At 36.4% G+C, this 27237-nt stretch overlaps 1 protein-coding gene and 1 pseudogene across 2 annotated transcripts in view; one reads left to right on the top strand and one right to left on the bottom strand.

Annotated features, from left to right (window-relative positions):
• The window catches only part of RAD51B (RAD51 paralog B), a 575957-nt gene that overhangs the window by 516339 nt on the left and 32381 nt on the right, over positions 1-27237 (bottom strand). For both annotated transcript variants that reach the window (XM_030319379.1, XM_030319378.1), the window contains exons 6-7: positions 19938-20057; positions 18466-18649 (exon numbers count right to left, since the gene is read on the bottom strand). In XM_030319379.1, the coding sequence (XP_030175239.1) occupies positions 18466-18649; positions 19938-20057 (304 nt within the window). The remainder of the gene's footprint in view (positions 1-18465; positions 18650-19937; positions 20058-27237) is intronic.
• LOC115516074 lies at positions 12299-14133 on the top strand (annotated as a pseudogene).

Raw genomic sequence — 27237 nt, 5'->3', positions numbered from 1 at the left:
GACTATGACCTACAACTTGCTTTCATTTCTAGCTTTTTCTTAGCAACATAACTTTGGAATTATGCTTATGCCTCATCAGTTTAACCACTATCTGTCTCCAAAAAAAAGCAATCCCTTTCTGAATAAGAATGTACCGAAAGGGAAAGGGTCAAGATTAGACACGATAGGGGCACCTAGTTGGTTCAGTTGGTGGAGTGTATGACTCTTGATCTCAGGGTTTTGAGTTTGAGCCCTATGTTGGGTATAGAGATTACTTAAAAATAAAATCTTTACAAAAAAAAAAGATGAGACATGACAGAGTTTTAATAGAGCCTATGAAGGTCTAACTACCTGCCTTTATTTCTCTCTTTGTAATCTATAGTCCCAAGTAAAGGACAGAGAAGGGGTACAAAGCTCCTTACATAACTGTTAGAAACAAAAAGAGAACAGTGGACAAGATACAGGTCTCCCCCATTATCCAAAAGCATTCCTATGAAACCCTTCATAATGCAAAAAGGCATAAAGTGGAGAAGCAATTACTATTAATGTATATGGAAAAAGTTTTGAGCATTCCCAGATCCAAAAAAACACCTCTCTTAGGTTTTCTGATACCTTAGGACAGACACATCTTGCTAACAGATGCACAAAATAAATTGAGATAAAGCACAGATGCTCAAAGACACAGTTCAAATCTCTGGCAGCTTAATACTGAGATGCTGAGTGTAGTTCTCAGGGAAGGAGTTGGGCAGCGCCACTCTCCCTGGTCAGGTGCATGCTGCCTCTATTATAAGGGCTCGCTGTAAAACAAATGTGGAATGCTATTTCTGCTTTTCATCTTTTTTCATAAAAGTGAACATCCTCTTCAGATTTCTTTCAGTTACTTATAGAAGGCTTAAGGACAATGTACAGTGCCTAGCAAATAGTTTTGCTCACAATTGCTGAAGATGGAATTAAAAAGAAAAAGAAGACAGTATGAGATACAAAGAATAAGTGAGTTAAGCAGGCATTAAGAGGGTGCAGGCAGTAATAGCATCCATCGGCAAAACAGCTAGGATACAACAGTAAAACATGATTTTTCTGTCTGAGGAACTTACAGCTTCGTGAAGAAGAAAATTTGGAGGAAAGAGATAATATACACCATGCATCTGGAATGACGTAATACTCAAATTAATAAGTAATGGCTACCTTTTACTGAATGTGTCAAACACGGTGCAAAGAACATTACAGACATTATCTCATTTAATCCTCACACCCCCATGAGTCAGATATTATTATCCCTGCTTTTCATATGGGAAACTAAGACCTGGAGCTAGGATAAATAACTTACTCAGGGTCATAAAATCAGCAAATAGTGGGGCTATGATTCAAACCAACATCTAAGGCCAAAGCCACTCTTAACCACCAGGAACCAGGCTGATGATACTGAAGGTGATGGGAAGTAAGCAGGTACTGAATAGATTTTGAAATGTAGCTAGCTAGATTTGCTGAAAGATGAAGAGCAGGGTATAATTGAAAAGGTGTTAGGTAATATCTATAGAACCAGATGACTATATCAGTGAGATGCAATGCCTTATCAAAAGACAATCCCTTTCTGGCCCCTACTTTCCTTCTCTAGATACAACCAATGGGCATTTCTTTATGAGCTGTGAGAGCCAGTTCATAAAGCATATAAAAGCACCCCAACCTACTCTCCTTTTTAACTTTCTATTTTGAAATAATCTTAGACTCACCAAACAGTTGCTAAAAGAGTAGAGTTCCTATATACCCTTCAACTAGCTTCAGCTAATGTTAACATCTTGTGTAACCAAGTACACTATCAAAACCAATAAATTACAAGTGATGCAATACTAGTAACTAAATTTTGCCAGTTGTGAGTAATTGCAAATAAAGTTTCCATAAATATTCTTGCACATATCTAGTGATGCCCTATGTCTCAGGGGTCCCCAGGACCATGCTCTGGGAGATGATTCACTGAAAGGACTCACAGGTCTCAGAAAAGCTGTTACCTTCAGTTATAGCTTTTTAGAGCAAAAGGATACAGACTGAAATAAGCAAAGAGAAAAGGAATATGAGCAAAGTCCAGTAGAAACCAGGCACAAGCTTCCAGCTGTCATCCCACAGTGGAGTTGCATGGACATGCTTAATTTCCCCAGCGATGATGTGTGACAACACGTGTGAAGTGTTATCAACCAGAAAAGCATGCCCAAGCCCTGGTATCCAGAGATTTTACTGGGAGTCAGTCACAAGGCATCTAGGACCTGCATGACTAACCACAGCTTTCAGATTCCAGTCCCCATAGGTGTTCACCATAAATCAAATTGTTTGCATAAACTATCTGATCCAACTGGTACTGTGTGGTCCAAGGCCTCCAGCATATGAAAACACTCTTCTAGAAAGAATATTCCAAGGGCACCGAATTTGTCTCAGAGACAAGAGCCAATCTTTAAGATACGCCTTTCTCAGGAATGTGCTGGGTTTGGGCAATTCACACCAGTAATTCTTTCCTACACAACCTATGAGTGCATTTCTGAGCTATCTCATTCATTTTAACAATGGCATGATATTGTATTCTCTGGATGCACCACCACTAATTTAGCCTACTTATTAAACTTTAAGCTGTTTCTAGCTTTTGGCTTCTCTCAACACTAAAAACAAAGTTTTAGAAGTTATAAAGAGCTACACAAAAGAAAATACAACTTTCTGGAATTATTGTCAGTAATGATACACAAAGTTTAGTCTAGTATGAGTTTTAGTCACTTGAATGAATAAAAGGGTAGCTTTCAGAGTAACTTGATTTCAATTGTGAATGAACAAACAGAAGGCACTTACGGAAAACAAAAAAAGTTGTAAAGGACATTTCTCATCGCATAGAAGTCCTATAGTGTTTGCTTTCGGTAGTTAATAGGAAGTAATCAAAGTAAACCAAAAATCAGGGGCACCCTGGGTGGCTCAGTCGGTTAAGCATCTGACCTCAGCTCTGGTCATGACCTCAGTTCATGTGTTTTAGCCCCGCATCAGGCTCTGGGCTGACAGCTCAGAGTCTGGAGCCTGCTTTGGACTCTGTGTCTCCCTCTCTGCCCTATCTTTGCTAGTACTCTGTCTCTCTCTGTATCACTCAAAAATAAATAAACATTAAAAAAAATTTTTTAAGTAAACCAAAAATCACATGAGCATACAATAACATTATACAATAACAAACTATAGCTCTAGAGTTTCGATAACTTTTATATATATATATATATATATATATATCTAGAGTCTAGGATTCTTATTTTACAATCAGAATGCTTCATTAGGCTTTCACAATAAATGCCAAGTACTGAGTTTTTATGTTAATAAAAATAAATGTCAAAATTAGGGGTACATACACTCTCCCCTATCCTATAAGTCATAAACATAATATTCTAATTTTATAACTAATAAAGCCTTAATTATTTTAAATGTATGGGCCTAGATGCCTATTTTTTTTTTAATTTTTTTAAGTCTGTATTTAAATTCTAGTTAGTTAACTTACAATGTAATATTCGTTTCAGGTGTACAATTTAATGATTCAACACTTCCATACAACATATTTTTTTCATTTTCAATGCTTATTAATAGCTAAGATAAGATATAACCCTACAAGATTAAACTTACTTTGCATGATGGGACAGCTAAAGGTAGAAAAGAAGTCCTGGGCACCTGGGTGGCTTGGTCGGTTAAGCATCCGATTGTTGATTTTGGCTCAGATCACAATCTCACAGTTGGTGAGATCGAGCCCTATGTCAGGCTCTGTGCTGACAGTGTGGAGCCTGCTTGGGATTCTCTCTCTCCCTCTCTCTCTGCCCCTCCCTTGCTCATGCTCTCTAGAAAAGAAGGAATGAAGTCCTGGCCCATGTGAAGTTTACCAATAAACTGAGAAAAAAAGAATGTATTTTTATGCTTTTGTCAAATAATAACAAAATGCTTAACCTTACAATATGTGCCTCACAAAAAGAGAAACAAATAATTTCCACTAGTTAATGATTTAAAACACGTCTTTAAAATAAGAAATGCACATATTTTAATTCATTTTTCTGCAAACAGCTTTAAACATTTAAAAAACATTAATATTTTGAAAAAAACTTTGTTATACAATAAATTAGAGTAATGCATATTCTTAAAAGGCACATAATCAAGAACAACAATCAAGATGACAACAACATGAAAATTGTTTATAATCACATCTCAGTAAAATAGTTTGTATTTTAACAACAACTTTCAATGAAAATAAGACATTTTCTTCTTAGATTGTTTAAATAGTATATCCAAATTTTTCTTGATATACCACTTTTCTAAGTTCACTTATTCCCATATACTAGTCCCATATATATGGTCTCATATACTAGTCCCATAGACATATATGTCACTAGTTCCCATATACTAGAAAATATTTATACCATATCAAGAAATAAAGATAGAACAAGATAGAAGGGAAAGAGAAAAGAAATTTCAATGCTATTCATATACTAACAATTGAAATTAACTTTGTTGAATTCTCAGAGTACCTGGGTGGCTCAGTCAATTAAGTGGCTGACTTCAGCTCAGGTCATGATCTCACAGTTTGCAGGTTCAGGCTCCGCATCAGGCTCTATGCTGACAGCTCAGAGCCTGGAGCCTGCTTTGAATTCTGTGTCTCCCTCTATGTCCCTCTCCCGCTCGTGCTCTGTCTCTCTCAAAAATAAACAAACATTTAAAAAAAAAAAAAAACTTTGTTGAATTTTCTGAAACACTAAAAACTTAGACCTTGGCACTTTGTGCATTTTTTGCATCTGGGTTGGCTTGTTCAAAATACAATTTGAAGCATTTTTGAAGAAGCATCTTTAAAGTTAAAAAGTTAAACTCCTTTTATCAATGTATTTTTATTCCCCTTTACTCAAATAGCTTATAAAACTCTAAGATGGAAAACAAGACAAATTAACAACATGGCTAGCATGGCATATTATAAAGGTTAGTATAAAAAACAAGGCGGGAATGTCAGCAGTAAGCATAAAAAAATCAAATTATGTTCAAAAAAATAAAGAAAAATATTCAAATGGATGTAAATATTATATATATGGTAAATATATTTTTATAAGCCTTAATTATAAATTTTTTTAAACTTTTCAGGTCTCTTCACAAAACTCTTAAAATTAGTTCCCTCCTCCGTAAACAATAGGTGCATTACCAGTAACCCATACTAAAACTTAATCATCATTTAATAAATTACTTTCCTTACTCAGCTCAAGAGATAAAACTTTACTTTCAGTTCTTCTCTGCAGATGTTGAAGTTAGTATACAACTCTGTGATATTATTTCAGGGTCCCATATATACTCTTTTAAAAATTAAGATATAACTGACATCTCACATTATATTAGTATCAGGTATACAATATGATTCAATAATTGTAATTTTATTAGCTGTTATTTCCTAAATATTACTTGTCCATAGTATGAGGCCCTGGAAATCAGAGAAATAGAAGACATAATCCTGTCTTTAAGAAGTCAACAGTTCAGGGGCGCCTGAGTGGCTCAGTCAGTTGGGCGTCCAACTTCAGCTCAAGTCATGATCTCACAGTTGGTGAGTTCGTGCCCCACATCGGGCTCTGTGCTGTCAGCTCAGAGACTCTGTGCTGTCAGCTCAGAGCCTGGAGCCTAGAGCCTGCTTTGGATTCTATGTCTCCCTCTCCCTTTGCCCCTCCCCCACTGGCACTCTCTCTCAAAAATAAATAAAAACGTTAAAAAAAAAAAAGAAGTTTATGTTCATTATTATTCTGTAAGTCTCAGAGAAAAAGATAATCCCACTACAGAAAAAAGTACCAAAACTGGCATCCAAAAGATCTTGCATTCTACCCATTAATTGCCCTCTCCTATGCTAAGTATCCTTGAACAAGTCAGGTCACGCTCAGCCTGTGTCATCTGTAAAATGAAGGAGTTAATCTAAGTGACCTTTAAGACCCTTTTTGGCAAGAAAATCCTATTATTTTAATCTGATACATAATTTACAATATGTGTAATAACTATTCTGTGTATGGTAATTAGAAGTCTGTGATAACAAGGCAACATAAATAACCATAACCACAATTTATTTTATGCGAGCAATATTTAAATTCTTCTCTTATGTTATTTTCAACCAGTATCTACAAACAGTTTTAGAGTGTTCTGGTTTTTTTCCAATACTAGGATGGACACACTTTTAAAGACAAAGATTCTGCATCATACATCCCAATAGCAGAATGTCCCTTACACCCCAGCCCCATAAACTACAGGAAACAGGATTCTGCAAGACTTATAGAACTGCATTCTCAAAACATAGTCTGTAAATATGTTCAATGGTCTGTAAATTCTGAGAATTTTTAACTTTTATGTCGTTTCAGTGATGGCCTCAAAATATTAGTATAGACACTTTATAAATGAAAACTGCAACATGATGTCAGTGTCTGTTTTCAATCAAGTGATGCCAAGTCATATCACACTAATTGTCAGGGACTAATGAGAAAAGAGTAATGGCAGACTTTAAATGTATATGCATTCACACCCAGGTGACGGCCAAATGATGTCACCCTTCCCAAACAGAAGAAGGTTCTGTAGAGAGAAAAGAGGTGGGAAAGTTGAGTCACCATATGACCTACAGGAGAATATGTATATGTATACATAACAGAAGAATATGTATATGTATATACACATACATATATGTATACATATACATATTCTCTCTCCCTCTGTATTATATACATATATATATATAATCCAAAAGAACCTGTGCCATAAATTAATTTATTTATGTTGCAAGCAATAATTTGATTTAGCAAATCATCATTAACAGCACAGTAATTAATTTGAATGGTACTGTATTGTTTGTAAATGCAACCCACATTTATGGTTTCATACTGTGATTTGATACAAAAAGTCATTAGCTTATTTCATTAATTCTTTATGTTTCTGTAATATTAAAATAAAACTGAAGTCAACACTGGGGGTTCATGAAAATATTACTTGCATTTAAAATTAGATCATTACCTGGGTGGCTCAGTCAGTTAAGCGTCCAACTTGGGCTCAGGTCATGATCTCACGGTTCATGAGTTCGAGCCCGAGTCGGGCTCTGTGCTGGCAGCTCAGAGCCTGGAGCCTTCTTCAGGATTCTGTGTCTCCCTCTCTCTCTGCCTCACCCCATTCTCACACTCTGTCTCTGTCTCTCTCAAAAATAAACAAACATTAAAAATTTTTTTAAATAAATAAAATAAAACTAGGTCAATGCCTTAAACTAGTTGGAGGAAATACTGCTTTTATGAGCAGACTGCTCTATTCCCTTCCTCCTAATTCTATGAACTTGTGGACTTGTGGTAGCACTAGCCCTGGGTGCTTAGCCTAGAGAGAAGGGAGAAGGGAGATGGGTGCGGAATTGGGGCTGAAAACTATGACCCGTGGATCAAATCTGGCCTTCCATCTGTTTTTGTAATCAAAGTTTTATTGAACCACAACTATACCCATTTGTTTGCAAATTGTTTACAGTTATTTTCAAGCTATAATGGCAGAGTTTAGTAGTTGCCACAGAGACAGCATAGCCCACAAAGCCTAAAATATTACTATCCGGCCCTTTACAGAAAAAGTATGCCGACATATGGCCCAGATGAGCTAATAGGGCAAAATGAGAATAGACCACTAGCATTTGAAAGTCCTGAAGCAAGCAAGCAAGCTATTTCTGGAAGAGAGATAAGACAGTAAGATTCTCTCATGGGTAAAATGAAGGTGTTAAATATCAGTTATAAACTTACAGCTTTCTTCAACTAATCATTTGTTAAGCTGTATGTGAGGCTCTGTGCTAAGTATATTTAATTCAAAAGAACAACTAGTTTCTACTATCAGAGGAATACTTTTAAGTACCCTCCTCTAACTTTTCTAAGGATCTATTGAAGACTGAGCACTATACCACTGTTTTAAAGTTGGGCAAGTCCCATATTTACATATTAGAAAACTGAAAGATGGCAAAGTTATTAAGTTACAGTTATACGGTTAATAAATGGAGGAGTCTGAATTCTAACCCAGATCCATTTGACTCCAGAGCCCATGCTAAAAACTAGTGTAAACTGTAATTCTTCTAATACTATGGAAGTCTGTGAGGAGAAAAAATCTTCTCACCCGAAACCCTCCAGCAAGTAAAGACTCCTTGAGGTTAAGTTTTGGCATAATTTGATTTTTCAGAGACAGAAAGCCTCCAGAGACATTTTTTAAAAGGCAATAAAAACTCTAAGAGAGTGTGTGTGTGTGTGTGTGTGTGTGTGTATCCTCTACTGCTTACCTGAAATTCTGTGAACCAGAGCACTATTGATATCACACATCGAAACAAAATTTACCCCTAATGTGTCTTTATTAAGGTACACACAAGTCTACTGTTCTAATGCTTTATATGCATTTAAAAACATACATAAAATAGAGGTTTTAGAAGTACAAGGTAAAAAGTAAATATGGATGTTTCCAATGTTTTATTCTAACACCTCAATGTATCATCTTACGTCCACCATATGAACAGTCTGCTTTGGAGATTAATGATGAAGAAGACAATGCTTTACCTTCAGCAAGTAGGGATAAGATCTAAAATGCAAATGAACCAGAGACCTAAGATGTTGATGAAAATAAATTTGGTGAAATGGTGTACATGATTTGTTTCTTATTAGAGGAAAAGGGCTAGAACCACAGTGTAGTGGTTATTCTACTGCATATTCTCTGAGCAACTGTTTATATCTCTCATAATAGTATCAATGAATTAGGTACACTAGGCTTATGGACAGTATGTATTTTTTTTCATATTGAGCCTCCTAGGCTGCCATACTATAAAATAAATCCTCTTAACTTGAATACACTTAGCATAGTACAAGTTTACCCCCTTCACAAGGCTGTAAGACTTTACCCATATTGAAGTAAACAGCTGTCTTCTGTAGACAATGAAATAAGTGATCTATTCAAATACATCTAACATGTACGTAGGGATTTGGTATCCCAGTAATATCAAAGGGATGAACATAAATGTTATTCTCTATTACCTAAACTTTTATTTTTTTTTCAATATATGAAGTTTATTGTCAAATTGGTTTCCATACAACACCCAGTGCTCATCCCAAAAGGTGCCCTCCTCAATACCCATCACCCACCCTCCCTTCCCTCCCACCCCCCATCAACCCTCAGTTTGTTCTCAGTTTTTAACAGTCTCTTATGCTTTGGCTCTCTTCCACTCTAACCTTTTTTTTTTTCCTTCTCTCCCCCATGGGTTTCTGTTAAGTTTCTCAGGATCCACATAAGAGTGAAACCATATGGTATCTGTCTTTCTCTGTATGGCTTATTTCACTTAGCATAACACTCTCCAGCTCCATCCATGTTGCTACAAAGGGCCATATTTCATTCTTTCTCATTGCCACGTAGTACTCCATTGTGTATATAAACCACAATTTTTTTTTAAACCACAATTTTTTTATCCATTCATCAGTTGATGGACATTTAGGCTCTTTCCATAATTTGGCTATTGTTGAGAGTGCTGCTGTAAACATTGGGGTACAAGTACCCCTATGCATCAGTACTCCTGTATCCCTTTTACCTAAACTTTTAGAGGAATCATGTCCATGAAGTCCCAAGAAATTAAATAATTATGGAAACATTTCAATTAAGTAGTAAAAATAGACCATGTGTCAATTGAAAACTTGTATCTGCTACCATTTTGTTTTAAGACAGGAACATGAACTAAAGCTTAAAATATAATGATATACTTTATCATGGTGAAAAATAATGTGTGTCAAATATGGTGAAAATCAATCAGATATTTCACAAATGTCATAAAAGAGAAAGCTATAGAAGTCCCTAGTGTGATCAATCACAAAAGCTTTAAAAAAGATGTTAGTATAACAAAATGTCAGAGGGAGAAATGGCCCTGCCTTTGTCTCCTGCAGCTTACACATGCTCTGGATATTCTCCTCCTGAGTTACTACCTGAAAATCTCAAAACTTTGAAAGAGGATTCAAGTCACTCATGGCCACCAAATCTCAGAACTGTAACATCTTTGGGGGCCCTAAAAGTCCCTAAAATGTATAATTTTATGTGCTACATACTACTCCTTCTTCACTCCATGAAAAAAAGTTAGTGAAGAGTATTCCCTATATAAACTACTCCAAAGAGCTTCTTTTTGTGACTCTCCACGAAACTAATAAAATAAAATACCTAGATCTAAATCTTGACTGAGATCATAACATCTTGTTATACAACACTAATAAAAAAAGAACAAAATAAGGCCTTGAGAGATCAGTTTTTCTTCAAACTTGAGGGAGGATATTTCTTCTCACATGCTTCTAAATAAACAACTTATCTCCAGAAAGAAGGCATGAATTTAAAATACAAGTTACTGGGGTGCCTGGGTGGCTCAGTCAGTTAAGTGTCCAACTTCAGCTCAGGTCATGATCTCAAGGTTCTTGAGTTCAAGCCCTGCGTTGGGCTCTGGGCTGACAGCTCAGAGCCTGGAGCCTGCTTCAGATTCTGTGTCTCCCTCTCTCTCTGCCCCTCCCTTGCTCACACTGTCTGTCTGTCTGTCTGTCTGTCTGTCTCTCTCTCAAAAATAAATAAACTTTGGGGTGCCTGGGTAGTTCAGTCAGTCAAGCATCCGACTTCGGCTCAGGTCATGATCTTGCAGTTCATGGGTTCAAGCCCTGCATCCGGCTCTATGCTGACAGCTCAGAACCTGGAGCCTGCTTCGGATTCTGTGTCTCCCTCTCTCTCTCTGCCCCTCCCCCACTCATGCTTGCACTCTCTCTCTCTCTCTCTCTGTCAGAAATAAACATTAAAAAAAATTTTTTTAATAAATAAATAAACCTTTAAAAAATGTTAAAATACAAGTTACTGAATTAACTTTTGAGGTTAAAACTTTCTGAACCCAAACTGAGACATTTCAGCTTTTTAAAAATTTGCCTCCACATTTTCATTATTATTTATATTAATATTTATGTTCATTCACATTTTCAGCGGTCATTAACATGCTGGTAGTGTTCATAAACTATCCAAATAAGATTAATTCTATAGACAAAAAAAATTAGTTGAAAATAAAAAAGGAAACACATTTCAGAAAGAGGAATTAGCAAGAGGCTAAGGATCAGTTAGGTTATGTTTCTTACCTTTAAGTCTTAAGCAACTTGCCTTTATAACTCAACTGGATAAAAACTACAAAACTGATTTTGAGGCTACTATAATGCAACATGAAATAAAACTTTAGGAATTTGACATTGACAAATTCTAAAGACAATAGCAATTTTTTAAAAAAAGACTGTTAGGCCAAAGCTTGAACTGCTAAAATAAAGTTTACTGATTAAACATACTTGGTAATTCTCTTTTCCTTGAGGTAACAGAAAGTTAAGACCAGAAAAGAAAGAATCATAAAAGATCCTCTAGCATAAGTGTTTCACTTGCTTTTTGTTGTTGTTTCTTAAGGAAAAATTAATGTATAATTAAAAAAACACACTCTGTTTGGGTATACAGTTCTGAGTTTTGACAAACTCACACACTCATGTAGCCACACTACAATCAAGATATTGACCATTCCCATCATGCCAACAAATTTCCTCACATCCGTTTGTTTTATTTTAATGTTTACTTTTTGAGTGACAGAGAGACAAAGCACAAGTTTGGGAGGGGCAAAGAGAGAGGGGAACACAGAATCTGAAGCCGGGTCCAGGCTCTAAACTGTCAGCACAAAGCCTGACGAAGGGCTCAAACTCTCAAACCACAAGATTACAACCTGAGCTGAAGTCAGAGGCTCAACAGACTGAGCCACCCAGGCGTCCCTCCTCATATCCATTTGTAATCAATCTCCTCACTTTCCCGCCCTGGGCCCCTGAAACCACTGACCTGATTCTCACTTTCATAGTTCTGCCCTTGGCAGAATATCATAAAACAAATCATATAAAATGTAGCCACTTGAGTCTGGCTTCTTTCATTTAACACAGTGTTTTTGAGACTCATCAATGTTGTTTATATCAGTAGTTCATTCCTTTTTATTGTTGAGTGGTATTCTGTTATATGAATGTTCCATTATTTGAGTATGAATTTCTTTATCCATTCACCAGCTGATACACATTCATGTCATTTCTGGTGTTTGGTGACTGTGAATAAAACTACTAAAAATATTTTCATACAGATTTTTGCAGGGATATATATAATTTCTTTGCATATAAAAAAATACCTAGGAGAAAGGTTGCTGAGTCACATAGTTAAAATGTTTAACTTTACAAAAAATTGCCAAAAGTGTTTTCCAGGGTGGCTACACCATTTAGCATTTCCATCAGCATGGATGAGAGTTCCAGCTGCTCCACACTTTGATCCGTATTTGGTATAGTCAGGGTTTTGGTTTTTGGTTTTTGAGTCATTCTAATAGGTGTGTAGCTTCAGTGTGATTTTAATTTACATCTCCCTAATGACTGAGCATCTTTTCATGTGCTTATTTGCCATTTGTAGATCTTCAATAAAGTGTTTATTCACATCTTTTGCCCATTTAAAAAATTACACTGACAGTGAGTTTTCATATTTCTATCTCTAGTTACCAGTCCTTTAACATGTAAGTCATATAAGCATTCATTATCTGCCAGACTGTGGCTTGTCTCTTCATTTTCTTAAAAGTGTCTTCAAAGAGTAGAAGTATTAATGCTTTTTATGGCTCATGTTTTTTGCATCATCTAAGAAATCTTTGCCTCGTTCAAAATGACAAAGACTTTCTCCTGTGTTTTCTTCTAGAAGTTTTATAGTTTTAGATTTTATGTTACAGTGGGTGATCCATTTGGAATTAGGTTTGTGTAATGGTACAAGGAATTGGTCAAGGGTTGCTTGTTTTTTACAGATATCCAATTGTTCTAGCACCATTTGTTGAAAAACTACCCCTTTTCTATTGAATTACCATAACTTCTTTGTTCAAAATTAACTGACCATCAATCTATTTTCTGGACTCTATTCTGTTCCACTGATCCGGGAATCTACCCTATCATCAATACAATGCTGTCTTAATTACTGTGGCTTTATAGTAAGTCTTGAAATCAGAGAGTGGAAGTCCTCTATACTCTCTTTTTTATAAATTGTACTGCCTATTCTCAGTCTTCTGCTTTTCCACATAAATTTCACAGTCGCCTTCTTGATTTCTACCAAAAAGCCTACTAGGATTTTGATTAGGATTGTGTGTTAAATACATAGATCCATTTGAAATGAAATGACATCTTGACACTATTGAGTCTTCAGTCCATAAGCATGATATGTTTCCATTTATCCAGATCTTCTTTGATTTGTCTCATCAATATTCTGTAGTTTTCAACATAAAAATATTACATATATTTTGTTGTATTTACCACTAAGTATTTCATGTTCTTGGTGCTCTTATAAAAGTCAATTTCAATTTCCAATTGTTCATATCTAGTAGCTTTTGGTTTTTGTGTTAAATCTTTGGGTTTTCTATTAAAAATATATCATCTAAGGTGCACCTGGGTGGCTCAGTCAGTTAAGCGTCCGACTTCAGCTCAGGTCATGATCTTGCAGTTCATGGGTTTGAGCCCCGCATCAAGCTCTGTGCTGAGAGCTTGGAGCCTGAAGCCTCCTTCAGATTCTGTGTTTCCCTCTCTCTCTCTGCCCCTCCCCAATTCCTGCTCTGTCTCTCTCTCTCAAAATTAAATAAACATTAAATACACACACACACACACACACACACACACACACACACACACAAAATCTATGAATGAAGGCAGTCTTATTTCTTCATTTCTAATCTGAATGCACTTAAATTCTTTTTCTTGCCATATTATAGTGGCTAGGATCTACAGTACATTGCTGATCAGAAATGGTACGAGTGGGCTATCTTCCTTTCTGACCGTGATGACCTGCCCACAAGAACATGGCCCTTGGCAAAGGACCTCCTGCACCCATCCCTGGAAGAGAAGAGGAAGCACAAGAAGAAACACCTGGTGCAGAGCACCAATTCCTACCTCATGGGTGTGAAGTGCCCAGGGTACTACAAAATCACCACCGCCTTTAGCCATGCACAAAGGGTGGTTTTGTGTGGGAGGTGCTCCACTGTCCTATGCCAGCCAACAGAAGGAAAAGCAAGACTTAACAGAAGGATGATCCTTCAGACAGAAGCATCACTAAAAGCAACCTGAACCAACATGAGTGGGAAACAATCCAATCAACAGATTTGGGATTTAAAAAAAAGAGTGCGCTTTCTTATCCTTGCTCCCAGTCTTAGGAAGATTGTACTTTACCATTAAGTGTAAGTTAAGTATGATGTTAGCTTAAGGTTTTTGTAGATACCCTTTATCAAGTTGGGAAAGTTCCCTTCAACTCCTGCTTTGCTGAGAATTTTCATCATGAGTAGTTCTGATGAGTTTTGTTGACTGTTTTTCTTTCCTGCATCTACTGAGATGATCTTTTTTTAATACATTGATGTGATCAGTTTTATATTTTAATGTTGCATTTAAAATCTACCTTGCATTACTGAAATAAGCTCCACTTGGTCCCTTCTTATTTATTGCTGAATTTAATCTGTTAATATTTTGTTAAGGATTTGTGTGTTTATGTTTATAATGGACACTGGTGTATAGTTTTCTTGTACACTTTCTGGAAGATTTGTAGAATTGACATTTCTCCCTTAAATGTTTGGTAGATATTACCAGTAACACCATTTGTACCTAGACTTTTCTCTGCGAGATATTTAACTACAAATTCAATTTTTTAAACAGATACAGGATTATTTTCATTATTTCTTCCTCATAGTTTGCATCTTTCAAAGCATTTGTCCATTTCATCTCAGTTATCAAACTTAGTGGAATAAAGCTACTCATAACATTCTCTCATCATTTAATACCTATAGGATCTATAATGATTTACCTCTTTCATTCCTGATACTACTAATTTGTTTCTTTCTCTTTTAGTTTCAGTAAAGCTTTATCAATTTTATTGATCTTTTCAAGGTACTAGCTTTCTATTTCATTGATTTTTTTCTCTATTTTTTTCTGTTTTCAGTTTCATTGATTTCTACCCTTATCTTTATTATTTCCTTCCTACTACTAATTTTGAATTTAATTTGTTCCTTTTCTATTTCTTAGAAGCTTAGATCATTGATTTGTAATCTTCTTTCTAGGATAAATTTCCCTATAGGTACTGATTTAACTGTATTTCACAAATTTGGTATGTTGTATTTTCCTTTTGATTTACTTCAAAACATGTTCTAAGTTTTCATGATTTGCTCTTTACACATGGGTTATTTAGAAGTGTTTTACTTAATTACCAAATATTTGGGGACTTTCCAGATATGTTTATATTAGCGATTTCTTTCTTTTTTTTTTTTTAATGTTTATTTATTTATTTGGGGGAGGTGTGGAGAGAGAGGGAGAGAGAATCCCAAGCAGGCTCTGCACTATCAGTGCAAAGCCCAACTTGGTGCTCAATCTCATGAACTGTGAGATCATGACCTGAGTTGAAACCAAGAGATGGACATTCAACTGATGTAGCCACCCAGGCATCCCTGTATTAGCGATTTCTAATTTAATTCTTCTTGTGGGTCAAAAACATACCTCGTACCATTTCAGTCTTTTAAATCGTTGAGTTTTATTTTACGGCCCAGAATATAGTTTATCTTGGTGAATATCTCATGTGAACTTGAAAGAAATGCATTTTCTGCAGGCAGTGAGCGGAATGTTTTGTAAATGTCAATCAGATCAAGTTGGTTATGTTATTCAGGTCTTCTGTCCTGGATTTAATTGGCTAATATTTTGTCTATTCTATCAGTTACTGAGAAGATTGCAATCTTCATGCATACAGGAATGCTGGCATACAAACATACATACATATACAAACATATACAATGTGACAATCAAAATTAAATACAGATTATAGTTTTAAGCTTTTCTCCACATATTAAAAGTACTGCATGCTCACCAAAGAGAAATTTTAAAATTCAATAAAGTACTCATCCCACCACCCAGGTTGGTTTTACTCTTTACTCTTATTTAAATGAAATGATATCTAGAGTGTCAAAGTACCAGGCATGGTCCTGGCTCTATTCACCATCTCAGACCCACAGCCAGAGGGCAGGCTGGAATGCTTGGCTTCCCCCCCACTCCTCGGAGGCCATTAGACATTCATAGTTCTACTAAACTGAAATAAAATCTTTTCTACTTCCAAGATTAAGAATTTTAAGAATTCTTTTTCTTCCTGTAAGATGCCAGTATAACTAAGTATAGCTCCTATCTGATAAGACATTCTGCTAATATTATATCTTAAGACTCTTAGAAGTAACAAACAATATTAAATATAGGATCCAAATAAGGTTAAAAGCAAATATTAAAATTTAAGTGGAGTACCAATATATATAAAATTCAAGTCCAAAGAGAAAAGCAATATCTGCAATTCATACACTCAAAAATATTTACTGAGTGCCTACTGTGTGTTGGGCATTGTTCCTGCTCCTAAGAATAAAGCACTGAACAAAGTAGACAGTTCCTAGGACCATTCTGTGGGGTGGAGGAGACACACACAGTCAACATAAATACATAACATCCTGGATGGTGAAAATTATAATGAAGAAACATAAAGCATAATAAAGGAAATGGGGAGGCAGGGAGTGTGGTTAATACTTACATGGTCAGGAAAGTCCTCATTAATAAGATAACAGGACAGAAGAAATCATACAGATATTTAGAGGAGAAATATTTCAGACTGAGGAATAACAAACACTTCTTGAGGAGGGAGTGTTTGCTGGAATGTTTGAGGAACTATAATGAGGCATACCGTCTGCAATTTTGAAAGGGATAATAAATTAGCAACATATTGTTTTAAGCTAGTTAGTTCTGTGTAGAGCCACCTATTCAAAGTACAGTACAAAAACTTAAAAGTTCATGATTTTTCATTTAAATGAGGAAATAAGGCTAGGAAAATCCTGACACTTCCTAAAGGAAATATTTTTCAAAATCCTTCTAAAACCAATACTAACTCATCACAAAAACCAATACCATCCTGTTTTACAGAAGTACATACCCTATTTATATATTTATCTCTATAGAGAAAAACAAAGGCAAAGACAGAGAGACATGGGAATGATAAGTACTTATTCTTTCAGAGGGTGCTATTAAAAACAAAAAAAAGTAGAGCCCTTTTCTCACTCAGGAAAATAAATTTCCTCAGAAAAGAATTGAAAAACATTAACCTACAATTACTATTTAAAAGCAAACAAATACAACTTTTAAAAAGTAAATTTTCATATTTTACATAAGATTAAGTCAAGCAACCAGCATGAATTAATAAAATAAGTACATATACTTAACTTTTCCATTCAATCAAGTAACTTTACAAAATATTTTTAAATTCCCTTGGCCAGGGAAAACATGGATTTGAATTTATCATTTTAACCTACTACAATAAAATTTAAAAGATGAGCGTCATCCAGGATAAACTTTACAGCTCTGGACTTTACCAGGAATTACATCATATAATCCAAAATATGAATTAGAAAGCCGTTAAGAAATGTAGACCTTTTTGTATGCCACATGTTCTCCTTTGATTTCTTGCCTGGGTTTATAAATCTCCAAGGCTGCGTGGTAGTTTACAGTCTTAGTACATATTACAAAGATAGATCCAAGCTTTTAATTTTCCAAACACAAATCTAAAAATTATAATATCATAACCAAATTTTACATCAGTTTAAGGAATTTTCTTATTTTCTGTCAAGATGATGTCTGGCTAAAACTGAAAAGCCTGACAATACTAAATGCTGGTGGGGCGGCGGAACAAGCAGAACTCTCCCATGGGCTGCTAATGGGAAAGCCATCGGTACACACTTACATCTGGTGGCTTACCAATCACAAACCCTTGCAAAATGCCCACATCTTCAGATTTCCTCATCACAATTCCCACTGTGGAAAGTGGTGTCAACAGCCATCTCTCAAGGTTTCCTTACTGACACTTTCATTACTGTCACTCCCAACACTCCAAAACGTCATAGTCAACCTCTGGTAATTTGGAACCAACCAAATCCTACAGTGTACAAGACAGCACTGAACACAATAACATAATATCTCAAACTAAAATATTTCTAAAGCTGACAAATATGCCATAAAAGAAACTATAGAAATAAACATAGGCAATTCCATGTAATTCTAATAGTTAATATTTCCCTCAGTGTGACAAAGTAATACAAAACATATACAGAGAGTCAACAATGAAGTGTAAGAAAAGGATTGACCTTGGGAACTTTTACAAACAACATTCAAATCTGCCCCAGACTCCAACTGTGAAAAAGATAAAGTAATCTCAACAGATGAACAAATTTAAGAAGATGCTGGTATTTACTATAGTAATTAGTACTATTAACATGTCATCTGTTCTATATTTTCTTCTAATTATATTACTTGATATTGTAAGTCAGCAAATTTAACATAAAAGAAAAAAAAGGGAAAGAAAAAAAGAGAGAAAGAAAAAACTTACCGGGATTGAAAATTCCTCAGCCAAATACTTCAAGGTGGCAGCTTCTCTGGCCAAGAACTTATTTCTTTCTCTCATGTTGCCCTGAAGTTGTGCATCAAACTCCTTTCTTACCACGGAAGCAACAGAGTCAATAATTACAAGTTTAACTCTCTTTGAAATAATTTCTTCTTCCAAAGATTCAATTCTGTAAAAGTAGAATTTGTAAAACAGTGGATAAATTTAAAATATAATATAAAATAGGGTATTTCAAAGATTAACCAACTTAAAAACAATGACAACAAATTTTTCCTCCCTCATTTACAGTAATGATTACAAGTATTCAATGATCATAACTTCATAACTTATTTCCAGCTCTTCTATACATATTGCACTCTTTCGAAAATGGACCAAAATGGGGGCGCCTGGGTGGCGCAGTCGGTTAAGCGTCCGACTTCAGCCAGGTCACGATCTCGCGGTCCGTGAGTTCGAGCCCCGCGTCAGGCTCTGGGCTGATGGCTCAGAGCCTGGAGCCTGTTTCCGATTCTGTGTCTCCCTCTCTCTGCCCCTCCCCCATTCATGCTCTGTCTCTCTCTGTCCCAAAAATAAATAAACGTTGAAAAAAAAAAAATTGCTTAGAAAATGGACCAAAATGTTTTCATCTAGTTTAATTCTCTGGTTCTCCTATGATACTGCTAATTTTAGGGTAAAACTGCTTGTCACAGCAAATCTCCAAAATGGCCCCCATTTATTCCCACCTTGTAATGACAGCCTTGTGCAGACCCCTCCCATATTTACCAGGATTGGTCTGTAAGACCAATAGCATATGACATAATGATGGCATGTCACTTCTGAGAGTAGATTATAAAAGACTACAGCTGCCATTTTGGGCTCTCTTTCACTTGCCACTCTCTCAAATCACTTTCTCTGGGGGAAGCAAGTTGCCATGTTGTTAACAGTCCTATGGAGAGACCCACCTGGTGAGGAACAGAGGTCTATGGCCAACAGCCAGCAAGGAAGGGAGGCCTTCCAGAAACTATATGAGTAACCTTGGAATTATCCAAGATTCTCCAGCTCCAACTGAGCCCTGAGATAACCATAGCGATGGCCAACAGCTTGACTACAACCTCTGGTGCAACCCTGAGCCAGAAACGCTCAGCTAAGCCACTCGCAGATACCTAACCCTCTGATACTAGGTGAGACAAGACACGTTTGCTCTTCTAAGTTGCTGAATTTGGGGGTAACCTTTCAATGAAACACAAGTAATCAATATACTACTTAATTAACTAAATCTAAAACATTTCACTCATTTAATGTTTTCTTTTTAAAGAAACATTTCATCCAATAGGCTGTAGCAAATAAAGAGCACTGAAATAATTTATTTCCCATAACCCTAATACATATGTAGAGACTTTTCACTCAGAAGCTGAAAGCATAAAAAACAAGAAATATATCTTCAAAGTATTACTAAACTACCAAAATCTAAAGCAGCAAACCTTTGTAGAACTTCATCGCAGCTGAGTTCCCGATAAAGATGAACCTTACTGCTTGTCAAAAGTAATTTTTCTTCAGTGTTAAAATATCTGGGAAAACGAGATTCTGCTATCTCAACCAGTCTGTGGGGAGGAAAAATAGCGCAAGTGAAAATAGTTAATGACATTCAAGGCCACAGTGCTGAACATCTAATGAATTTTACTTAGGAAATTCATAAGCCACAAGTAACACTAGAACAAAAATAGAGCAGGTATAAGCAAAATGCTTTAATATAGAATTTTAAAATGTAAGCCATCCCCAGGGCGCCTGGGTGGCTCAGTCAGTTAAACATCCGGCTTTGGCTCAGGTCATGATCTCACGGTCCGTGGGTTCGACCGCAGCTCAAAGTCAGGAGCCTGCTTCAGATTCTGTGCATCCCTCTCTCTCTGCCCCTCCCCTGCTCACACTCTGTCTCTCTCTCTCTCTCTCTCAAAAATAAATAAACATTAACAATTTTTTTAATGTAAGCCATCCTTTATGAGCACCTAAGAGAGGTTAGCAGTGAGAGCATTGTTTTTTAATAATTGATCACTTGACTAACAGCTATAAGACATGTTTAGTAAATAAGAAAAATGATTTCATCATCATGAATAAAAGAAATATACTTGAACAAATATATAATATTATCATTCTAACAATCAATTATCAGTTAGTCTCCATGTCTCAGAACAGAAAAATATACTTTCTCAATTAAAACTTAATACATACAAAATAAATCGTATCCAATAGCTCCTTGGTAAACAGGAAATTATTTTCTAAACAAATGGATGTTGTCCAATATTTCCTGAATAAACAAAACATGATTTTCTACCTATTGAATTCTGAACTCAAAGCTAGATCTGATGCATGAAGTAGGCCAAGTGCAGGAGAGTGACAAGGCAAAACAGATGTAAATATCATCAGTAATAGTGTGAGACGTGGAGCTCATTACTAGAAATTTCAAGTGTTTCTGGCTAAAAATATAAAAATAAAAGTGTAAATCTTTGAGTGTACTGTCTCCTATTTTAAATGATACTTTATCAGTCTGGTACTTAACCACCCAAGGATATCTGAAAGGAAGGACTATAAACACAAAAATCACTCTATACTTTATGCTCCATTTAAAGACACAAAAGTACAAAGAACAAGTGTTTTCACTTCTAGTTAATGAGTCCCAAGAAGAGGCTGAGAACTTTAAAGAGAGAAACAAAATAAGTTCCTCACATATATTATAATCAGAAATGAAAAAAGAAAAATCTAAAACAGAGAAATAAAAGAAAACTGGTCAAAAATATTTTTTAAAAGTGCATTTTGAACAATTTGAAAAGAAAAGCATCATTGGGTTGAATAGGAAGAGGAAAAATTGCTTTACCAATAGATGTGTGAAGGGCAAGAACAAATGGATCAAATGAGCACTCAGGAGAAGTGCACAAGAGAGAGACAGGCGGGGTGGAATAAAGGAGGAAACAAGATAAGCAACAAAAGCGAGAAGAAATGAGATGACACTGGTAAAGGCAGGACAGGAAAATTTTAAGGGTTTGGGGAAAATGTGTAAACTTCTTGATTAGGGTAACTATTTGCTGAATTCAGAGCTGGTCAGAGAAGTCAACTAAAAGCTCTGACACTTGGAAGCCACTGATTTTTAATAGGATAGCTATGGCAACGTCTGCCAGAAACATAGAAGTTTTCCAAAACTGGATGTCCAGTGGATTAAGTACTGAGTACTTCTCTCAGTCAATGAGAGAACTGAACAGCTGACAGACAAATAATTTTCTGGCTTCAACCCTAGGCTGAATTTCAACTGGCGGCTTGAGTGTTAAAAGGCTCTGGAAGTCATTACTGCTCTCTCCTTCCATTAAGGCCGCTCAGAAGGAAGATGGTCAATGTATGGACACAAACTGACTTTACTCAGTTACCGTGCTAAATAACTGTACCAAATGGTTATTCACATACCAATATGCTATAATTTTCTACGATCAGTTTCTCCAAGTGTTTTTAATTTTAGAAAAGTTCTCTAAAAAATATATAAATCAAAACCTAAATACAAATGTAGTATCTATATGCCTCACACTAATCATAGTGATCTCTTGTGACACTCTTCATCACAAAGATCTTTTCTGATTAGAGTAACAGAAAAGATCCTATCTTTTGCTCCCAGACATTAATTACATAAAGTTTGAAACTAATGCCATCTAGTGGACCTCTATTTTACCGAAAGTATTCCTTTCAAGTATGTACTTAAGATTCATTCATTTGACACGTATTTATTGAGCATCTACTATATGTCAGGCACCATTCTAGATGCTAAGGATGTGACAGTGAACAAAAAAACAAATAAACAAAACACAACTTCCCTCATGGAACTTACAGTCCAATGAAAGAGACAAACAAATTAAATATATATTATACATCAGGTAATAAGTGCTCTAAACAAAATGAACCAGGATGAGGAAACAGATTGTTACCTATGGAAGCAAGTGCTATTTTATGTAAAGTGGCCTGGGAAAGCCTCTTTAATAAGGTGAATTTGAGCAACGGTTTAAGGGAAATGAACCATTGGATATCCAGTGAAGCAGTGCATAGGAAAAGAGAATTATATATAACAAGTGCAAAAACCCATATGTAAGTAGATGCCTAAGGTTACTGAGGAATAACAAGGAGGCTAATGTAGTTGAAACACAGGAAACAAGAGGGAGAATAAAAGGAAATAAGGTCAGAGGAAATAAGACAGGGGCCAAGATCACACAAGATCCTTAGGTCTGTGGTATTTTGTTTAGATATTTAGTAAAATAGGAAACCTAGAAGTAGAACTGACATGATCTGACTTCTTTTTGCTTTAAAGAGTCACTCTACCAAATGGAAAAGAGGCTGTACACAGTGAGAGCAAGACCAGCTAATACTGTAGTCCAAATAAGAGATGATGGTGACTTGACCTGGAGAATAATAGCTCAGCTAATTAGAAGTAAGTGAACTCAAGGTGTAGTTCAAAAAAGGAGCTGGGGACACCTGGGTGGCTCAGTTGGTTGAGCGTCTGACTTCAGCTCAGGTCATGATCTTACAGTTCGTGGGTTCGAGCCTGGCATCGAGCTCTGTGCTGACAGCTCAGAGCCTGGAGCCTGCTTCAAATTCTGTATCTCCCTCTCTCTCCGTCCCTCCCCTGCTTGCACTCTGTCTCTCAAAAATGAATAAACATTAAAAAAAAATAGGAGCTGAAGGGAATTCTTGGCTAATTGGATGAGCATCTGGAGGAATGGAATTACCATTCATTGAAGTGGAGAAGACTGGATTCGTTCCAGGTTTTTGTTATTAGTTCCCCCTGTTACTTCACAGCTCTTGTATAAAAGCAAAGTTAAAAGCTTTACATTAGTGACCACATGCCAACTTGAAACAAAACACATGCTCAATGTAAAAAAAAAAAAGTTTTCCAAAGTTCTAGTTGAAATATAACATTATAAATGTGCTGAAATATAAGTTTATGGTTTCTCAAAGCTTCTCATACATGTGTAATATTTTCCTGTTCATTTATTCAGTATGTATTTGTTCAGCACTGTGATACAAATATAAGAATGTGAATCTATTAGTCCCTTACAGATTCCAGAAAATTCCAAAGCTTTATTTTAGTACTAAGTACTTATTTCTAATTTCATTTTCTAACATAGAGCCTCTTCAAGATCTCCCTCCTCACTAATTCACCTAGATTCACAAATGATAAGGCAGCTGAAATTAGACTAAGGAAAACCTACCCAGTCTCATGAAATCATCTCAAAAAATGGGAAGAGGGAACTGATCTCCCCTATTGTTTGCCCCCTAGGTCAAAGATCCTGGATTCATGCCAACAAGCAAAAGAAAATGGTCCTAAGACCACACCGATAATTGCCTTCATACTGAGTTAAAGTCATGGCTGGCCACTACCACTACATGCCTCCCTCCTGATACACTGAAATTCAGAAGGAGTGACACTCTAAATAGTCTAGTAGGAATTGGTGGGCATTGTCTGTGGGGTGCTTGGCGCCTTGAGAGGTGCCATGCAGCTCTTCAGGTCTAAGCTTGGCCACTGCTCCCACACAGTACCAATACAGCACACACCTCTCCTTTGTACAGTTAGTGTTAATAGTTACAGTTTCACATGTTTGTGATTATTTGATTAATGTCTTCCTCCCCTGTTGAACCAAATATTTCTTCCTAGTTTTCAAAGCTTTTCTGATTTCATGACAACTCAGGACTACCCACTTTTACCTCCTAAATTTCCAATCCTGTATTCCACCTCCCCAGGTCCACACCTTCCAGAGTCCTGGGCCCCATCTCTTGTTTCAATCCCTCAGTTTTCCTGATACACAAATCCATTTGTATTTCTAAGACCCAGTTTTATCTTCCTTTATCCATTTTATTTCTCCCAGAATTGTATTTTGAAAACCTCTATTACTATTTACCATCCATATCACCCTCTGTTTTTATTCTTAACTTTTGGTTTCATCTTTTCCTAATTATCTCCAATAGGGATAATACAGTATTCACTCGATTCACATATACTAGAATTCTCATGGTTGCCAAAATTTCTGTACAGTTCACTAGATTAACCTACTTATCTATATTCTCAAAGTATATATAAGCAGAGCATGTCTAAGACTATATCAGATCTTAAGCATAAGTCCAACAAATAAAAAGACTTTTCTGAATCAGTCAGAAAGGGGGACCCAGAACTCTGCCTGCTTAACATTCTCCTCCCCTCAAGGCAGTCCCCAAATACCTGAGGGTTTAGTACCAGACTCTACTATTATATAATTATTAATCAGTCTGGATATATAATTTCAGTCTATGGCAAACAAATATGCTTAACACACTATTTTAGATTATCTTCTCAAAGACATGTAAAAATAAGCTAGTGTATTGCTTTAAAAAATAGAACTAATCTTTCCAAAGTGCTTTTAAGTACATTACCTGCAAGGTTTTCTCTTTTTGTTTTTAAATGCATTTTAAACTTAAGTAATTTTTATTCACCCCTCTGTTTTCTCCCTCCTTCTCGGTAAAAAGGCTATCTAGCAATTTATTAACCAAAATTATTTTCCACTTTTTATCACTCATCCTAAATTTTCTGTATGTAAATCCCTTTTTTTTTTTTCTTTGAAAGAGACAGAGAGAGAGTGTATGTGTGAGCAGGGGAGGGGGTAGATGGAGAGAGTCTTAAGCAGGCTGCACACTCAGCACAGAGCCCAACACGGGGCTCAATTTCCACAACCATAAGATATGACCTGAGCCTAAATCAAGAGTCGGAAGCTTAACTGACTGGGCCACCCAGGTGTCCCCAGACAGCTTGCTTATAAGCACAAAATGAAGACACTGCTACATGCAGAGACATATAGAAAGCTAAAACATATTCCTTTTTGGGTCTCTTATTTTCACGCTTTTACTTCTTCTCTAAGTCCAGAAACTATCCCATGATGGCAGACACTATTAATTACCTACCAATATCCATTTCCACTTCTTCCTTGCTATGAGAACCCAATTTTATTCAGGCAGCAATGTTAACCAGACCGGGAAACTCAACACGCTTATTATGTATATCAATCTTTTTCCCCTCATTCCCCATCCTCCCTTGCCTATGGGGGTGGCCCGGTGCGAAATGTGCAGGATGAGTCTGGAGGATGAAAAGGAAATCAGCAGAGGGGAAGGGGCAGCTGTTCTGGGAAAAAACAAATTTTCCTGATAAAACATATAGCTAGCCCTTTCCCTTCCCACTGCCTGTATGGGATGCCTAAAAACATAGAAGCCCTAGGTCTCTCTGTCATCACTGCGCGACAGAACCAGCGCCTGCAACCATCTACTCACTGTTGGCTGGGTATTCGGTTACTTGCAGCAGAAAGCTTTCCTAACTGATTAACTAACTCTCCCCAATAAATCCAAAGAGGGGTCAAGCAGTCCTATAACAGCACAAATGAAGTGTGACCAGGCAGTACAGAGCCAGCTCCATCCTCTGACCTGCCATGACAAACTCCAGAAGGCAGTTTGTTAAAAGAGGACTGGTACTTTTGATTCCACCTGAACCTATCACCACACCTCAGAAGGCAATCCAGGTGGCGGCCAGGTGACCACACTCTTCAGGCCTTGTGGAGAATAGACTAGAAAAGTAAAAAACATAAATTTCAACCCCTATCCTCAAATGACCTTCATAAAGGCTCCTTTACAATTACAAAACATAAGTCCAATAAAGGGACTAAAATTTTACCTCATTGCCAGCTTGCCTTTAGCTTGTTAGTTGAAGGTTAGTCACTGACATTTTAAAAAATACCTTTCCTTTGGACAACCTGAGTTAACCAATGTTAGCATCAAATACATTTCAGTGTTCAGATTTCCAGTGGCCCCATATGTGTGTATGTTTCTGTTTTTTTTTGTTTTGTTTTGTTTTTTTACCGATTATTTGGTTAAGATTCAAATAACTCCATCACATTACAACTGACCAATACATCTTTTATCCTCAGCTTAATTGAGATATAACTGGCATATAATATTGTTTGTGTAAGTTTAAGGTGTACAATATGACAAGAGCAATATATCTTGCAAATCTCTTTTAATCCAGAGAATGCTCCTCTTTTTTTTTTTAATCTTAACAATTAAAAAACAAGGTTGTTTGTTCTATCATTTCCCACAGTTTGCATTTTGGTGACTACATCCCTCTGGTGTTGATTTAACACGTTCCTCTCTTCTCTGTATATGTTGCAAACTGGTAGCTGGATCTGAAAGTTTGATCACATTCAGGCTTGACTATTCTTCCATCAGGAGGAATAACTAGTTTTCTTTTGTGATGCTAGTAGCCTTTTATGTTTATGAACTGTTTTCACTCACAACACCTCTGACACCAAATGTTTAGGTTTTCCACACCAAACAATTCTTCAATTCCCTATGGACACCAAGTGGGTGTCTGACACTTAACTACCAGGAGTTAGCTCAGACCTCACAGTTTAAGGGCTCAGACCCACAAGACTGCCCTCCCCCAACTTGAGAGACTAATCGCAAGTCCCAGGCCTCTGGTACTTCTGACCAACTGAGCAACTACAAATCAGGAGTTCTGACACCCCTCCTCCTCAACTTCGATGATTTGCTAGAATGGCACACAGAATTCAAGAAGGTACTTTACTTACTATTACCAAGTTACCACAAAGAATGAAAGACACAACTCATGAAAAGATTGGGGAGGACCACATGGCACACCACCCTCCCAGCACGTTGATGTGTTCACCAACCCAGAAGCTCTCCAAACTCTACCATTTAGAGATTTTTGTAGAGATC

This window comes from Lynx canadensis, chromosome B3, assembly GCF_007474595.2.
Source record: "Lynx canadensis isolate LIC74 chromosome B3, mLynCan4.pri.v2, whole genome shotgun sequence".
Classification (NCBI taxonomy): domain Eukaryota; kingdom Metazoa; phylum Chordata; class Mammalia; order Carnivora; family Felidae; genus Lynx; species Lynx canadensis.
The sequence above is the reverse complement of the archived record's forward strand: the minus strand, read 5'-3'. Positions and strand labels throughout refer to the sequence as shown.